The 18,972-nt window shown below is 36.8% G+C and overlaps 1 protein-coding gene across 1 annotated transcript in view; it reads left to right on the forward strand.

The window, feature by feature from the left end:
• ADGRV1 (adhesion G protein-coupled receptor V1) overlaps positions 1–18,972 on the forward strand; it is a 293,978-nt gene that overhangs the window by 50,328 nt on the left and 224,678 nt on the right. The window contains exons 22-34 of the mRNA XM_075488638.1: positions 1,141–1,514; positions 3,369–3,545; positions 5,101–5,281; positions 5,902–6,104; positions 6,752–6,881; positions 8,414–8,494; positions 9,888–10,027; positions 10,462–11,071; positions 12,021–12,236; positions 13,458–13,673; positions 15,675–15,919; positions 16,113–16,294; positions 17,043–17,854. Of these exons, the coding sequence (XP_075344753.1) occupies positions 1,141–1,514; positions 3,369–3,545; positions 5,101–5,281; positions 5,902–6,104; positions 6,752–6,881; positions 8,414–8,494; positions 9,888–10,027; positions 10,462–11,071; positions 12,021–12,236; positions 13,458–13,673; positions 15,675–15,919; positions 16,113–16,294; positions 17,043–17,854 (3,567 nt within the window). The remainder of the gene's footprint in view (positions 1–1,140; positions 1,515–3,368; positions 3,546–5,100; positions 5,282–5,901; positions 6,105–6,751; positions 6,882–8,413; positions 8,495–9,887; positions 10,028–10,461; positions 11,072–12,020; positions 12,237–13,457; positions 13,674–15,674; positions 15,920–16,112; positions 16,295–17,042; positions 17,855–18,972) is intronic.

The raw sequence follows: 18,972 nt of genomic DNA on the forward strand, positions 1-18,972 counted from the left end.
TCTGCGATTAATAATTTCCATCAGACTTGCAGTACTGTAGCTGAGAAAGGATTTTTTTTCCCCTCAGTTTCTAAAACAAAGATGTGTGAAATGCAATAATGCTTTTGTTGCTAGAAGGATATATCTGAGTCGTTGTAAATTTTCTATATTAGCGGAGATGGCATATGCTCTGTCTGGAGATACTACAAGTATAAGGTAAGGATTTCATCTCTCTCCATTTAATGTTGGATACTACACAGTGGTGAGCGCAGCAGCCCAGTTTTTCTCACCATCCTCTGCCTCATGCGCTGGGACCATTATCAGTTACTGTGGTTGCTCGTCTCTAGAACTAACACTCAGTGTCATATGTATGCCAGTACATTCAAGAGCATAGTTTCTTCCAAAACCAGAAAACAGCTGGAAAGAAGAGACACCTATGTGTTTTAGCACAATAGGAATGAGTATGAGCTACCAGTTCAGTATATTTGTGAAAAAGGCAGCTGTGATCCCATGGTTTACTCAGTAGGATAATTGTTTGGAGACAGAGAAATATTAATGCTGTTGTAAAAAGCATTTGCAATTTGGTGTACATTTATGAGGTCCATATTCCTGCTTAGGGACATGGTGTAGTGGTGGTCTTGGCAGTGTTAGGTTTACGGTTGGACTCGATGATCTGAAAGGTCTTTTCCAACCTCTACGATTCTGTGAGTCTGTGATTCCCAGTGCATTAGGGGAAAAGCATGTCCAGAAAGGCTAATGCGGTGAGATGAGTATCATCAGAATGGACCCGCTGTCCTAGCAGAGAGACACAAAATGGGGTCTGTTTAGCAAAACAAAAGCTGAGAGGGGTTGCAGTTGTGCTGTGCAAATCTCTAATGGAAAGAGAGACGTTTCCAAGCCTCATTAAAATAAGGGATGGTGACAATGTGCTAGTAGAACTAGTAGGATGAAAAACCTGAACAGTCTAGGATGGAATTGTTTGACCTCTAACACTGAGATGAGGCTCGAGGAACCTCCTGATTTTGCATTTCAAGACCAATATGCTTCCTAATCCAGGGATAATAAACATTTTACCATTGATTTCTAACAATTACAGCTATTCAGCTGCAGATTTATTACTTTGAAGAAATAACATGAGGAAAATTATAATTTCCTTCTCAGGTCCAGGAATAGTGAGGATTGGAGCAGGAATCAATGGCAGCAGTAGGTACACAGGGCTAATGCAGGATGTAAGGCTTTATGAGCGTAAATTGACACGAGCAGAGATCTATGAACTCCATGCAACTCCTGCGAAAAGTGATGTCCACCCTATCTCTGGGTATTTGGAGTATCGGCAAGGAGAGACCAATAAATCATTCATTGTGTCTGCAAAGGATGACAAAGAGGAAGAAGGAGAGGAGTTATTCATCCTAAAGCTCATTTCTGTGCGTGGTGGAGCTCGAATTTCACAAGAAAATACCACAGCAAGATTAAGAATACAGAAAAGTGATAATGCTAATGGTTTATTTGGCTTCACTGGAGCGTGTATTCCTGAGGTAAGGTGTTCATAAGGAAAATTATAGGTGAGGTTTTGGACACAGAAGAATTAATGGCAAGACCAATTGACCTGCACAGGGCCTTGATTTGACAGTGTTAGTTTTTGTAGTTAAGCAAAGTTTTTCTAGAATTTGGAAATGTGTAAGTTCTGTTAATACAGCCTTGGTCTCACTGGCATTTGCAGTATCATCTTTAAAAATCCCCCAAAATTATTTTTGTTAAGACAATTGATTTTATTACTTAAATTGAAGACTAAGGCTTAAATTTTTTCTAGAAGAACATTTTTTTCCTTTACTTCTGTCACATCTGAGACTGGGTTATCAATTAAAATAGAAGATTTAATTTTCTTTTTTGGAGAATGGATTATTACAAAGATTTTTACTTTATTTTTCTGTGTTACATGATGTGCTTGAAACAATTTTACTACAGGTCATGCAGTGACAAGGTGTGATGTATTTTTCCACAATCCTTTTTCTGTCATAAGTTATAAGGTATAACTTGCATATGTTTGGTGTGAATTCAGTTGATACTGGCTGTGAGTTTTTTTTTTTTTAAACATTAAATTGTTCTTTGGTAGTAGCCACCATATATGCAATATATAAACTTGCTACTTTTTCGGGGAGGGTTGAAAAAACATAATTCATTTTTACTTCTTTAATCAATTATGTGGGAGAAAGACGTGATACCTGTTCCTATTGGTATTGAATTATTTTGGAAAACAAACTTCAGAATACTTTCCAGTTTGGCAACTCTCATGACCTTTTAATTACGTTCTTTCTAACCTACGTGCTTATGATGTGTTTGAAAGTAACCACCTTGCCTGAGTGCTACTGGTTTTCAATTTGGTTCAGTTTGCTTTCTGCGTGCCTACCATATGCTTTGCTAATAGATTCCTTCAGTTTCAAATGCACTGATAATACTGTGATGCCACAGATCATCAACCAACCGTGAAACAAAATTAAAAATTTATACAACATGCTAATTGTTTTGCACGTATCCTACGTCCATTTCACCAGGGAAGTATTAGAGCTCTCAGTGATGATGCAGATACACAGCATTGTTTTAGCAGTTGTTTAATTGTTTTATGTGCATATCTGTCTACTTGGCAGCTGAAGGCACATGCAGTATCTGCACTCTGTTATACAGAAGCTCTGAAATTTATCTAATGCTTAAGATAGCTTTAACCTTTCTGGCAATTTTCAAACGAAATTATTTTCTATTTTAGTTCTACGATCATAATTTTCTAAAACATATGGTCAGTATCAATACCTACTTTGTTCCAAATACATTAAATTGTTGCTGCTGAAGGCATGTTCTGTCATGAGGACAGAATTGTAAAGAGGACAGTAGCACAGAAAATTTTTCTAAGTTTTTCCTGAATGATGATAGTATAGTTTAACTTTAATGTATATATTTAGTTTTCCATAGCGTTTCTAGCTGGGGAAAGGGGGAATCCAAATCTTTCTTTAAATTATTGCTAATGAAAATTAACGTAATTGACAGTAATATAAAACCGTAGTTTCAGTTGCTTTTGACATGTACATATTGATTCTGTCTTTGGCATGTAGCTTGGGGGAAGAGATTGTGTCCAAATCAAACAACAGGGTGTGGTTATTGGCTTACCTTTATAGTCCTCAGGGAGACACTAGAAGCTGTTGCAAATTCCACTAAGATTGTTCTGACCACCATCAAGTTCAGTTTCAGCTTCCTACCACTCCAAAAGTGCTGCAAGTAACACGACAGCAATTTTTTACCTGAACATTTGACTAGTGTTAGAGAATTCCATGTTTTGCATTTATTGCCTTGATTTACTTTGACAATAACAAACATTTCAATTTCTTGCTTTCTTCCAGACTGCCAGTGAGGGTTCCACTATATCCTGTGTCGTGGAGCGTACAAGGGGAGCCCTAGACTATGTGTATATAAATTACATTATCTCGCAGGTTGATTCCACTGGCATTAATTACTCTGTTACCGATTTTTCTAACAGCACTGGCACTATCACATTCCTTCCTTGGCAGAGATCAGAGGTAAACCCTACCTTGCTATTAACTATTCATCCTGTCCTTTGAAAACCTGCTGGAAAATACCTTCTGAGGGTGCTTGACTGGTTTTCATACTAGAGAGTGTTTCCTTCACGTGGCTCTTGTTATATTTTGCAGAGTTTTTTGCATCCCTGACAACTAGCAAGTGATATGATAGATGCTTATAGATCTGTGTGTATCTCAGTTCAGGGGTCACCATGTGTGCATGTATGTTTGAATGCACATAATATATTAGATATGTTTACATATACGTATATATAGAAAATATTAACTAGATTTATGTATATGTATACTCAAAGTGTAGATAGTCCTGGGCTGAAATAATGGATCCAGATACTTTTGAAATTGGAAAATGATCACGTTTTGATCTGAGTTTTGTAACTCAGCTTTATTTCCACATCAATTAAATAGACAGCAGTAAAGTTCACTGCTGTAATCAAGTGTCTTCCAAGCACTCTTGGCCATGTTCTGTCCCTTTTGCTTAATCCGTTTCTATGAATTCAATCCTGACCCACAGCACAGGAATTTCACATGTATTTGAAGAAGAGGTGTGGGACCACAATACTGTAGAAAGTTCATGCGTGTTTTCTATTAGTGTTCGTAAAATAGGAAGGGTGAATTCTTAGTAGAAAATACCGTCCACGGTTTAACTTTTATCACCCTGCTGAAGTCAGTATGGACTGACTGAAACTCCCTGATGCCATTTGAAAGGATCCCAGTGGCTCCATTAGAACTGTGGATCTGGTCCCAGATAAACAATGTAAGTGATTAGAGCTTGGCAAAAGCTTGTGATATCTGAAAATAGTTTATTCATGTCACTGTTCATTCAGCTTTAATTCTCCATTGAATCATATTACTGCACTGCATACAGTCATACAAAGCAAAAATTTCCAAAGCTTTTCTTGTCTGGCAGCCTGGATGAGGCCTGCCTTATTCTATCTAGTGGCAGAAAAAAACCTTTTCTTCTATATGTTTGTCAACTGTATCGCAATATATAGAAAGCTGGAGTTGTCTGAGATTAATATTTTAGCCTGTGCAGAGCAGGTTATGTTAATTAATAGTGTGATGTGCAATCTCAAGTTTCAGGTGGCATAAAAATCTTGCTTTACTTGCTCTTTAAATTGCATTAATCACTGTAATTTCTATTCAGAAGCACAATTTCTTCAAGATTTTGAAATGATCAAGTATTTCACTTTCAATATACACAGTTTAAACAATGCTTATTTTAAGATATGATAATAAATAATTGCTTGCTTGGTTATGTGTCTATGTAATTTGAAGCACTTAAAAATATGCCTTCCATTTCTGATAGCTTGGTAACATTCTTTTTGGAATACATATTCTAAACATAACATATTATCCTAGAAGTTAGGTTAAATTATGTAGACAGCAAAAATGTTGTCCATATTACTTTCAGAACTACACAGCAGATAAAACTGACTGACTAATCAAAGAATTTGATGAGTTAGGCAGGGTTGTGAAACTCGTAAGTGATGTATGTTGCATGGTTTGATTTCTCCATTATTTGGTCCTTCTCTAGGTCTTAAATTTGCATGTTATTGATGATGACATTCCGGAGCTAAATGAATATTTCCGTGTGACATTAGTCTCTGCAGTGTCTGGAGATGGAAAACTAGGTTCAACTCCTACCAGTGGAGCAAGTATAGATCCAGAAAAGGAAACTACTGATATCAGCATCAAAGCCAGTGACCACCCATATGGTAACAATGATGGAGATGATACAGTCTTGTTTCAGATAATTGTATAGTTCTAGCTCAATAAATAAAAACTTTGCTTAGTCTTGATAGTTGAGGAAGCAATGCCAAGTGTTCCACTTTATCTAACTTGAGATTTATTCATAATTTGTATGCAAGAGTGAAAGCTGAGTTACTTATTCTTGAGAATTTTACAAAAAGTCATCGAAGCTTCCCTGACCAAACAGGCGATGATTCCCTTCTGAGAGCAAATAAAGGCTGTATGTAGTTGATCCTGTGCCAGTTTTTCTCAGATGAGAATTCCTGATGAAGAGAGACATTTCTACATGCTTATTATCCCGATAAGTACCCAACACTATGACATATTGAGGCTCTTTTGGGAAGAGCTGAATTCATTATTGTGCTGTGGCTTTATCAAGACTGATACAGATATCAGTGAGAGAAGGGAAGGCACGCAGCACGTCCCTGGAAATAGCGGAATTGAAGCCTAAGGGCATATCAGTAACTGATTTTTAATTTCAGAAACATCACAAAATATAAATATTATAGATAATTTGGTTTCAATTGATTCTCATAATTTAAATTTGGTGAGAGAAGCCATGTTAGTAGTACTTCTTGTCTGCCAGGTCTACTACAGTTCTCTGTGGAGCCACCTCCTCAGCCAGGTGATGAAATGATTCTGCCAGCCTTTGCTGTGCCCCATATTACAATTAAAGAAGAAGTTGGACACATCAGATTACTGGTAGTTCGTGCACAAGGCCTTCTTGGAACAGTTCTGGTGGAATACAGAACAGTGCCACTTACAGCTTTCAGTCCTAAAGATTATCAGGTATGGCCATTGCCAAGGTGTGTAATTATTCTGGAATTTAATTTGAGTTACTTATCTTGGAGATAGCCTTCAGTTTGAGTATTTTAGCCCAGCTATGATTCTTTTCACAGAAACACTTTTTTTTATATGGTGATGTGATAAATGATTGTGTAATATTCACTTTAAAATATATATCATTAAATGATTTTTACCTCCTGTGTGTACAGGATATTTTATTTCCTAGGAATAGCCTAGGAAAAGTTTTGATTTTTTTTTCTTAAGAGAATTGTCAACATAGCAAGAAGGGATATTTACTATTGTTGCTGAATATATCAAACTTTATATGAGCATTCAGGTGCAAGTACAGGTTAAGATTATGTTTGTATGTACTGGGATTTGTACACGTTCAACAAAATAACCTGCACTATCTGTGTTTGCTTGTCTAACTGCTATTTGTGCAGAAAAATGTAGATGAATGCAGATGCTTCTAATTCTATGAATTTAGATGTCTTTTTCTCATAACAAGGATTCAGCAGATTTTTTAAAAGCTTAAATGAAGAGAAGTAAATGTTTTGATGAAGACAAACAAAATCAAGGTTCTATTTCTTTTTTCATATGGACGAAAACATTAGACTTGAACAAAAATGTGAAGAGCTTTCATATTGCAGGCTGTTGTGGGCACACTGGAGTTTCAGCCAGGAGAAAGATACAAGTACATTACTGTTAACATCACTGATAATTCTATTCCTGAATTAGAAAAAACTTTTAAAGTGGAGCTGTTGAACCGAGAGGGAGGAGGTAAGGCACATACGTCAATTCATTGGTTGTATTTTCATGATCTCTACTCATCCATGAAAATCTTACCTTTCTTAGGTGTACTATTTCCATGTTATTTCTAAAGACAAACACCCCCACATCCCCCAGAGAGCTGTGATTTTTCTTAACTGTTCTTCAGATATTTTGTTAATCATTGCTGGAAACCACCAAAGAAATCCCAAAGAAAGTGTGTTATTACCATATATTAGGTCATTTAAAGGCAATTGCTGCTTTTCACATTATATAATTTCATTGTTGGTAACGAGAATTAAAATAATGTAAAAAATACATAAATTCCTTTTTTTTCAAATTTGTCAATATTTATAAAATATTTAGGGCTAAACAGCCAAAGTGGGTTTTTTATCTGCCACTTGTGTGAAATCAGAGGAATTGCGATACACTGGCTCATAATGTATTCAACTGGATTATAGCAGTAGGAGACTGTGGGTGTTGAGAGGCCTAGGGAGTTTAGCTGAGCTGGAGAGGTAGCTGGTAGCTCTGTGGAAGAACAAGAAAAACACTCAAAGGCAATCTTGCTGTGAGATGCTAGTCTAACAAGGGATGGCAAGCATCAATGCCCCTGCCACATAAAACCACTCATCCCTTACAGAATTTTTTTCCATTGGAGAATATTTTAAGGGAGATTGTAAAGCTGGTTGGAGGGAAAAAAGTCATTAGAAACTTTGGCAGCCATAAATTCACCTTTTTAAGCAATCCAGAAATGCAAGTGTGATACCTTCTGGGAAGTTATATCATACTACCTTGAATTAATCCAGCTCTGTACTGTAATTATATCTGCCTATATGTTGCAGTGTGGCCTTAGTGGTGCTTTTGATAAAAACTTCTGACCTTTCATACATGTGGACTTTTTGGTTGAATAGTTGTTTTGTTAAAAAGAACCAGACTTTTCTCTTTAATTTTTTTTTGTCCAAAAACTTACAGCTAACTTTAGTAATTCACTAGGCAGATACCCTCTTAAAACAAACCCTCTTTTTGGCCTTTCCAACACCACTGCAAGCACAAAACTTAGGGTAAAGTCTCCATCAGTTAAACTTTCTGCAGATTTTTCCAACTTTCTGACACATGTTTTTGCTTTGTGAGAAAATATTAGAATAAGAGAGTTTGGGGGGTTTTAGCCCCTGGTTTTTTTTTTTTTAATTCACATTTCCAATTTCTCCCTGACAGACCTCATTTAGGAGTGAGAAAGGGGAAATACAAAGAGGGGAAACAAAGAGGGAAAGAAAGAAGAGTGAAAACACAGGTGTATGTGTTTTCTTTCCTTCTGACCTCCCATTGCTATTTCCAGTGTCATAAATTTAATAAGAGGTGGCATATACAAGACTTTTTCTGGCTTTTATCAGAAATCCTGTATACTTTCATATCCCAAACTGATGCCTTTCTAGAATGCTTCCCTCTCTTTTTGTGTTGTCCAGAAATGTTTAAATTACTTTCTTCTTTCTCTATATTTATAAATGTATATATGTGTATATATCTGTATGTCTGTCATCTTAAAGTTGCTGAGCTCTTTAGAAATGATGGCAGTGGTAGTGGTGATGGGAACATGGATTTCTTCCTTCCAACTGTCCATCAACATGGTAAGCATTTTGGATTAACCCTATTTTTTATTGCTAACTGTAATATCCCTGATAAATTACTATACTGACACAGCTTGGCATAGTGTCACTTGTAGTTACAGGTGATTCATTTAGCTTTATCATAAAGTTCTGTCAAAACATTCTTTTCCATTTTAATTTAGGCATAATTTGACTAGCAGTCAGTGTTTAGTGTAGCACAGAAAATAGCAACTTCTATACCATCAAAACTATATGGTTGTAAAACGTAATGTAGTTATTCCAGAAGTACAGTTTGCAAAATCAATTTTGTTTGAAAATTGTCAAATTTTCTGGAGAGCAAAAAGCAAAGACACTTTTTAAATTGAAGGTAATTTAGAAATTACCTGATGGTATGCTTTTATACATGCATTACGTTACTTTGATTCCCTGCATGTCAAAAATACTTTTAAAGAAAAGTAAGTTGTGTTAGATTTTTTAAAGGAATGTTTTGATTTTTTTTCATTTCTTCTCTTTAAGTTTGTGTTTATGTCATGACTTTGAGAAAACAAAGATAATTTAATACTGAGAAAATTTTAAAAATACTAGATGCAGAAATAACATAAAATCTGAGGGAAAACCCTAATCATACAGGACTTCATATTAAACCCTATAGACCTGAAAATGTTCTTTGAGCACCCATTATCCAAATTGAATAATTTATTCCTCTGTGACAGCCTGATTTTCAATTTTATTTGTAAATGCAAAGGATTTCCATTTGAATCTGAGAGTAAGTCTGTGATTTAGCCACTTTTTGGATCTTCCTGGATTTTTTTAAAGTGCTGTTTCCTTTTTCCTTGTTTCCAGAAATGGTTTTCTTACGTGCCAGGCTCTTTCTGTCTCTGAGCAGCAGGCTGTCTCACCAATGACAATCTTTTTAGTAGTAGGATTTACCGGACTTGGTTTTTCCTTTGTTTTTTTTATTCTGGCTTATGTTAGGATGAGACCTGCATTCATCTGGTCCATCTGCTTACATTGTGGTTTACCGTGTAACTCCCTACCATCCTAAATTCTGCTCCATTTTCATTCATTAAACCTGTAATTTTATTTCTGTTCCTCCCTTAAATTAGTCATATTTATTATAACCTGTAATTTTATTTCTGTTCCTCCCTTAAATTAGTCATATTTATTATATTTTTTTGTTGCATAGTTCCACAGAAGGGCTGCCAGGACTGCATTATTGAAAGTCAGTTCCTTATCCTGCATTTCAAAATAGTGGATAGTTATCATGCATTTCAAAAAACCAAGGACGAAACAGCACGGCTACTCCAGTCATGCTTTCCTGTGTTCTCTTTGTAACATATTTCTTTAGGTGTTTTCTTTCATGTAAGAAAAGATGCTAGAAAAAATAACCCTTTTTGGAACTTGCGCTTAACAGCTAGCTTGGGAATTGCATCCCACATCCTTGTGACTATTGAGGCTTCTGATGATGCTCACGGTGTGTTTGAGTTCAGTACTGAGTCACTCTTGGTAAATGGAACTGAGCCTGAAGATGGAGATAGCAACATTGTGCTGCAGGTTAGAAAGCTCTGAGTCTCATATTGCTGTGCAGTCCTCTTCTGTTTCTGTTCTCACTGGGCATTCTGCGATGTTTTTTCCATAAGTCTACAGGGTTTATAACAACTTTACCATGCACATCTGTTTTGCCATTTCATACTGAGTTTTCTAATGTGTATCGTTCAGCTTGAAGCTAAAATGATGTAATAATAATATCCACAGATTTAAAATTATTTCTACTTGTTTATATTTGAGGTACTGCTATCTTAAAATAACAGTGTTGAAGGTACAGCAAATACAGCAAAACTGAGATAATAAAGATTACACTGTTGTTTTAAAACATGAATTTATTTTTAACCCATCATGTCAATGTCTTTGCTTAATTCCATCTCATACTTTTATGTTTTTCTTTCTCATAGAACAAAAATATGCAGATCTTTATATTTTTCACTTAGGTTGTGAGAACGCATGGGGCCTTGTCTCAGGTGATGCTGCATTGGATCATAGTCTGTGATCTTACCAAAGACCTGATCTCTACAGATGGGAATGTGACGTTTGACGTTGGCCAAGCGAGAGCAAATATTACAGTACAGGTTTCTCCTGATGAAGTTCCTGAACTGGATAAGGTGTTTTCAGTTTTGATCATCAATGTCTCCAGTGGTCGTCTTGGAAATCGTACTAATGCAACATTAACTATTTTAGCTAATGATGATCCATATGGAGTCTTCATCTTTTCTGAGCAAAACAGACCAATAAAAGTTGAGGAAGAAACAAAAAATATCTCCCTGACAATAATAAGGCATGGTGGTCTCCTTGGTACAGTAATGGTAACATACAGAACTATTGGTGATGATGAAAAGTCACCCTTTCTTCCAGCTGATGTTGTTAGAGCAATAGAGGGAAAAGATTATATACCCATTACAGGTTACACGATCTTCACAGCCAACGAAAGTGAGGCCACAATATCTTTGCCTGTTTTGGATGATGATGATCCTGAGAGGTCAGAATCTGTTTTTGTGGAGCTAAGCAGTATTACTTTGATTGAGAAAGTACAGGATCGGCCAAGTAAGTATCTTATATACGTAAAACCTACAATTTAAATATGAAGGCTAGTATTTATACTTAATAGGATGAAATGCAACAAGTTAAATGATAAACTTTTTACCTCTGCCAAACTCTGTATAGTTAAGAAATCTCTGAGTTACCTGCCTTGTGTGTTGTTGGTGTATATTTCCTTTAGAGCAGTATTTTGTCAGGGATGGATAAGCATTTCTTTATCCCTTTTGCATCACCTTATCCAAGGTTTTTCAGGCCAAATGTGTTACAGTATTGGTTTTGTGCACTAATACCTGTTCATCTAGTTTTGTTTCTGTAAAGTTCAGTATTAAGAAATAACTAAGCTAGTGAAAGCCAAAAAAGTCTTTTCAAAATAAAGTGGTGTAAGAATTACAGCCATGTGTTGCTTTTTTAGTGTAGAGAATGTTTGCTTCATCCCTCATTCAGATAAATTCAGGTCATTACTTGTGCTTCAAAGCTTCTTGGCATGTCTAATTGCTGCCTGCCCCCCCCCAAGGTTAATCTTGATGTTAAAGGAAACTTCAAATATAATTCTGCTGGGAGGTTGAAATCTTACTGTATTTCATCATAGCAAGTGTAAAAATGAAATTCTTCTGAATAGTATTGATCTTACTACTGGCCTTATGGACAAATAAATAAATAAACAAGTTATTTCACAGTACCTCACCTCTTCAGAACAGTTATGGCTTGTATGCTCCACAGCAGGGTAGAATATTAAGTTATTAAAAATTGGAATTTTACTCCCATAATGTAATTGAAACAGCAAAAGTATGTTGGTGCAGTTTGTAGTTATACTTTGTCCAATTCTAAAAAATATAATTTTGTTGAAAGCTAGTGGCGACTAACCACTAAGCTCACATGTCTGTCTATGAACTCTATAGCCATAGATAGCAAGCATCTCAGGCACCTCCCTCACTAAGTTTTCTTTACGTTTCAGTTGTAAATTCTCCTCGTCTTGGATTAGTGGGTGAGACAATAGCTCATGTAATTATCAATGCCAATGATGATGCTTTTGGAACACTTCAGCTTTCAGCTTCAAATGTGCGAGTTGCTGAAAATTATATTGGACCAATCATTAACGTGACCAGAACTGGGGGAATATTTGCAGATGTTTCTGTGAAATTTAAAGCTATGCCAATAACTGCAACAGCTGGTAAGAAATCAGAACAGCAGAAGTATGCAGTCTATGTTAAAGTGAAAGAGCATACTGTATGCTTTGAGCAGTCAAAGCAAACAAGTGTGTATTGAATGCACTGTTGTATAACAAGTGAAAAAGAAAGTAGTGAGACATTTACTGACTCTGCTTGGCAAATAGGTATCCAAGCCCTGTGGGAAGGTCATGCATCAGCTTTTAGAAAGCTCTGAAACATCATCACTGAAGAAGCTAGCAAGAGAAATGAGAGAAGGAATTGGGGTGTTTCCCTAGTAGCCCACCACCTCTTCAAAAAAAGAAAATAAATAAAAATAAAAATTACTATAGTAGTATATGTAGCTACTATTTAGTCCTCTGTACGTATTTAAACCCATCATGCATCATTTAGGTGAGCTTATTGGAGAGGAAGTGAGAGCTGGGGAATCGGCTGTAAAACAAACAGGCAAAAAATAATCAAAACCCAAGAAGATGAACTTCTTAAAAATTGGAGGTTAAGTTCTCCAGTTGGTCCCTGCTATAGAGAAGGTACATAAAGAAAAGACCAAACTTATGAAGTGTGCAGGATCAAAACCACTTAGGCAGTTATGAACCAAACCCACACTCTTTCAGTTGTGTCCAAAATTGAATAGGCAGGTGGTACATGCTCTGAGAACTGGTATTTTAGTTTCCTTTTTATGTAACAGACTTTTCTAAATAAGTATGTAGCTAGGCTGGTGTCAGAGTATGCTTTCAATTAGTTTCTGAAGCAGAGCCATTATCACAGTTGTTCATCTAGTCATTCTTAGAGACAAGTTTGCCTAAAGCGAGGTCCACACACAAAATGTGCCCTTTACTAAAATCTGCTTTGACAAAGGTGCTTCTGTTCACTTTTATCTCTTGGAAAGCCAGAGAGCAATTAGAAATCAAAGACAGAAACATCTTGGTAGTGTGACCTTGTCAATGAAAGGCAATAATGGACCTCTTGGTCTAACAGTGCAAACTCTGTTTTGGCCAAGCCAAGTTTTATTTTAATCCATCCAAATATCTAACAGGCAATGGGAAATAAAAAAAGGCTGTGTTTTCTGGTTCTGAAGATAAAGAAAAAAACCCATAAAACCAGAGGAATAGATGTGTAAGCCAAAAGAGAAGATAAGTGTTACTGATGATGTTCAATATGCTGAACCATAATGCATTAATATTCTGTGGTTTTTATTGTTTTATTTTTTTCATCTACAAATCTAGGTGAGGACTACAGTGTAGCCTCATCAGATGTTGTCTTATTAGAAGGAGAAACAAGTAAAGCTGTGCCAATTTATATAATTAATGATATCAATCCTGAAGTTGAGGAGTCATTTTATGTTCAGCTGCTGAATCAAACGACAGGAGGAGCCTTGCTTGGATCTTTGACTAGGGCAATCATAACTATTGAGGCTTCTGATGACCCATTTGGATCCTTTGGTAAATGAGTCTTGTTTGCATGTTTTTTCTCTTCTGTTAAGGTTTTTACTGCAGATTTGTGGGTGAGCTGTTACTGGGCAACTAAATAAAAACTTTCAAAAGACAAAGAGGAAGCCTGGATGAAGGCAGTAAAGGAAAAGATGAACTAAATTAAAACATGTAATTAAAGACTAATGTGTCTTTAATATAACAAAAAAGTATTATTTCATCAATTGATATAGCAAGATTTTGGAATGTCCCAATAGGGATAAATGGATTTTAGTTTACTTTTTTATTTTTTATCTATTCTAAGTGCTGCATTTCTGCAACAGGTTTACGTGAAACTCTGCATTCTAATATCTATTGCTTAAATACCTTGATATCTTTGTTTTACTAGATAATCAGCCAAAGCAGATTTAGAAGTCTGGGGAAACTGAAAAATATAAAGAGAAAATAAATTACATTTTCTTATTTTCTGTCAAGTGCTTTAGTTTTTCTTCTGCCTGTTATTATCAATAAAATGAACTGTATATACTTTCCAAGAATAGTTTCATTACACAGGTTTTGAGAAGGGTTTTGGTGATTTCAAAAATTTAATGATATTTTAGAAATCTATCTTGTTTGTTTGTTTGTTTGTTTGTTTTGGTGTATTTTTTCCTGCCTTTTCCTTTGACTTACCATTTTCTCCCTTCAGTACCCTACTTAATTCCTCTTGTTCCATTTTGGCAGTAGAAGGAGGGAAAGAAAGAAAAAATGTCAAAAACAAATAATTCCAGATGGGTAATTAATTAACTTAATTCTTAAAAACTAAAAGTTTAATACAAGGAAGAATTTTACTTGAAACAATTTTAATGGAATATGTTGACTTGCTGGATCGATGGGCTGGGGCCAATTGTGTGAGGTTCCACAAGGTTCAGTGCCGCGTCCTGCACTTGGGTCACAACAACCCCATGCAACGCTACAGGCTTGGGGAAGAGTGGCTGGAAAGCTGCCCAGCGGAAAAGGACCTGGGGGTGTTGGTTGACAGCCGCCTGAATATGAGCCAGCAGTGTGCCCAGGTGGCCAAGAAAGCCAACGGCATCCTGGCTTGTATCAGGAATAGTGTGGCCAGCAGGAGTAGAGCAGTGATCGTCCCCTGTACTGGGCACTGGTGAGGCCGCACCTCGAATGCTGTGTTCAGTGTTGGGCCCCTCACTCCCAGAGAGACATTGAGGGGCTGGAGCGTGTCCAGAGAAGGGCAACGGAGCTGGGGAAGGGTCTGGAGCACAAGGCTGATGGGGAGCGGCTGAGGGACCTGGGGTTGTTCAGCCTGGAGAAAAGGAGGCTGAGGGGAGACCTCATCGCTCTCTACAGCTGCCTGAAAGGAGGGGGTAGAGAGGTAGGGTCGGTCTCTTCTGCCAGGTAACAAGTGATAGGACAAGAGGAAATGGCCTCAAGTTGCACCAGGGGAGGTTTAGACTGGATATTAGGAAATTTTACTTCACTGAAAGGGTTATCAAGCATTGGACCAGGCTGCCCAGGGAAGTGGTTGAGTCCCCATCTCTGGAGGTATTTGAAAGCCGTTTGGATGAGGAGCTTAGGGACATGGTGTAGTGGTGGTCTTGGCCGTGTTAGGTTTACGGTTGGACTCGATGATCTTAAAGGTCTTTTCCAACCTATACGATTCTGTGATTCTGTGACTTACTTCTTCAGTAAGTGACATGAAAGCTGCTAAAGAGTTTCCTTGCTGGGAATAATTATGAAATTGTCTTCTAAGAGCTTAGAAACAGCTCATGGTTAGCCTCGAACAATGGGTATGTTGGAATAAACTTTTTGCCTCAGGACTTAATTTTCATGCTAATTTCCTCTGTAGATGAAAATGTTAATGCTGAAAATTCACTTTTAAGTTTAAACCTGATTAAAAGTGATTTACCTGTGCAAGTAAATGAAATTGAGTGAAATAAAGCTATGTACTTCAGGAGCTGATATACTGACTTTCAGTTTCATTGTTAATGAAATACATCTCTCTGTGCTTTACTTCAGTTTTTCAGATTACCGAATTCACTGTGGAGGAGCCTGAATTTGGATCAGTAACCATAAATCTGCCAATAATCCGCAATGCTGGGACACTCGGTAATGTTACTGTTCAGTGGGTTGCTACCATTAATGGACATCCTGCTGATGCTGACTTGCAGGTCGCCTTGGGTAATATTACTTTTGCCCCTGGGGAAGCCATTCAGATGTTGCTGTTGGAAATCCTGGCTGATGATGTTCCAGAAATAGAAGAAGTAAGTAAAGCAGTTACGTCTTTCTTGAATAGTGTTAGAGCTTTAACTTGTTACGGAAATGCATGCAAAGAAAACCAAGGAATGTTCTGGCAGGAAGGAGCAAGAAGTTCAGATTTTACTTTGCTTGTGATTATTGTTAGAAATACCAAAAACTGTTTAGCTGCATTATTTCTTCTTTTTTTTTCTTTTTGAGATTGTCCATGTAGAATTAACTCAGGCCTCCAATGGTGGTGCTATTGGGTTAGATGGCGTGGCGAATATTATAATACCTGCCAATGATAATCCTTATGGCACAGTTTTCTTTCATCAATCCTTATATCGAATTCAGGAGCCACTAGAAAGAAATTTTCTTGCAAATATAACAGTCAGGCGAAGGTTTGTATAATGTTTGCTTTATTTATATCTTTTTTTTTTTTTTTGTCTTGGCTATACTTTTGAATGTCATACTCCTCTTGTATAAGTATTTGCATCAATTTCTTGATCTGCCAGCTCAATGCATTTTTATTTCATATACGTTGTTTTTGAACTAGATGTCTGCTTATTAGAAATGTACATAAAGTACTTAAATGCAATATGCATTGTAATGTACAATGTAAACCTACTGTACATAGTGTACTTGAAGTTTCATTTTGCCTATTTAATCGTCAAATTGTTTAAAGCTGCACAACAGCCTGCTCCTGTGATTTGAACTGGAGGACAAAATGGGTCAACCTTTGTGGGGTGGAAAGAGACAAGAAAAGGAAAACAGGTTTTATGCATGCGATATGATATCCTGAGGACACCTAGGAGGAAAGATGACAAGGTTGGGCAGCACAGGCTTTTTCTTCCTTGCCAGCCCTAAGAAGACTAAGTTAATGCCTAGAAACAAATGTTTGCAAACATGCATTCTTAATAGACTGCTACCCAAGCTATAAATAATCAAACTTGCTATCCGCAAAAAATGACGACGCAGTGATTCTGGTACTAACTTCAAGGGAATCCAATTTAATTAGCTATTTGGAACTTTTCAACAATTCAGAAAGGGCCAGTCGTTTTTGTTCACTTTTATTCTTAACTCAGAAACACACAGAATATTAGACATACTTCATCAACTAACATTACTCTTTATTTTAATGTCTTTTAGTGGGGGAAGGTTTGGTCAGCTGCAGATATTTTACAGCACTTCTGAGACTGACGTCGTAGCTCTTGCCATTGAGCAAGGTCAGGATATCCTGGCCTGTTACAAGTCTCCTCTACAAGGAATTCCTGACCAACCATCCAAGACCAGAGTGAACGTGTCGGCAGCAAGTGACCCACTGTATGCCTGTGCAACTCAGTGCCTGAAAGAACAAGCGTGTTCAGCCTTTACATTTTCCAGTGCCTCTGAGACTCCTCTCTGCCTTTGGCTGACTTCAGAGATCAGCCCATTAACTAACACTTCAGGATTCTGGACGTACAAGAAAAACATCACCAGTGCATCTGCTCTCTTTAGCACACAAGCCATCGCTGGTAGTGATTACGAATCTATTACAAGACAGTCAGCCATAATGCAGGAAGGGGAAGAGTTTGCAAATCTCACAGTTACCATACTCCCTGACAGTCTGCCAGAGTTGGATGAGAAATTCACTGTATCCCTTTTGAAAGTTGAACTAATGAGCACCTCAGCCAGCTTAAAAAATCAACCAACTATAGGACAGCCAAATACTTCCACGGTTATCATAATGATGAATGGAGATGCATTTGGAGTATTTAAGATCTACAGTGTAAGTCCCAATGCCACAGAGAAAGGTCTGTATATTGAAGTAGAAGAACGTCCTCAGACCAACGTGCAGCTAATGATACATAGGACAGAAGGCAGCCTGGGACAGGTGACAGTAGAATGGCGTGTGGTTGGTGGAACTGCTACCCCAAACTTGGATTTTGTCGGTGTTGGTGAGATTCTGGTGTTCGCTGAAGGTGAGGCAAGGCTTTGCACTAGCTTCTGTTCTATAAAACTAAAGAAAGACAAAAAGAACCTGACAAGCACTCAGTCCTCTGGATGTTTTGATAAGTGATGTCTTATTCCTAGGCTAAACCTCCCTGACTGCTCAGGATACATCTTCAAAAGAATATGGTTCATTAGCATATAGCATTATGTTGCAGAACACACACAGTGGTAGTAAAAAGAAAAAGATTAAAAGCACAAGTATCTAAGTATTTTTTTAAGAAATATTGCAGTGTGCATTATAAAGATTACCTTTTTACCAAATAAATAAGCAATAATAATGCTGAAGATAGTTGTTATATCAAGGATAATGAAAATGAGAATCAAGCATAACTGGTCTTTTGTTAACCTTCAGTCAGTACAGTACTAATTTTTTATGATGTCTGTTTAGATTCCAAGATTGTATTGATTTCATAACATAACAGCACATTAAAAAAAAAAAAAATTGCAAACAGGACAAACAAGTCAATGGCAGACACTACTTAAGTACCGCGCAGCATGACAGATATATTTTATAGTTTTAAAGTCTGAGTTGATTGAACAGTTATTTTGAAAGCAATTTATGGGAGTGTAGTAAAGACTCTAGTGTGCTAGCTTGCTAAATCATCTGAAGTCAAAAGAAGGGTTGCCAGCAGCGATTCTGAGGCTGACATGTAATTACATTAGTGGTTATAAGTTTAGTAAAAACTGTTTTCAAAGTATTCTGAAACACAACGTAGCAAGAAATATGTGTATCTTGTAAACTGATATTCTCATAATCATAAAACACAGGTTATGCACATGCACTGAGCAACAGGATTGTGTTGTAAATTATAACGGATTATAGAGACTGGTAATTGATCACGTTTGTTGTTTACACTATCATTCTTTGATAGTCCAGAAGACAAGTAACTAACACAATGACAGCCCATGTTAATGCATTCCCTGGCCCAGTAAATATATCCAAATTAAGCGTACATACTTGTGTATATGGTTCATCAGAGAACTTATGCACTTGGTAATTTTTTTACAAGAATGATATTCCCCTTTTCTAAGTGAAATTTGAAAGTCAGGGAACTTATAATACAAATAAAGAATTCTAGACATTCAG

Source organism: Mycteria americana, chromosome Z (genome assembly GCF_035582795.1).
Source record: "Mycteria americana isolate JAX WOST 10 ecotype Jacksonville Zoo and Gardens chromosome Z, USCA_MyAme_1.0, whole genome shotgun sequence".
Taxonomy (NCBI): domain Eukaryota; kingdom Metazoa; phylum Chordata; class Aves; order Ciconiiformes; family Ciconiidae; genus Mycteria; species Mycteria americana.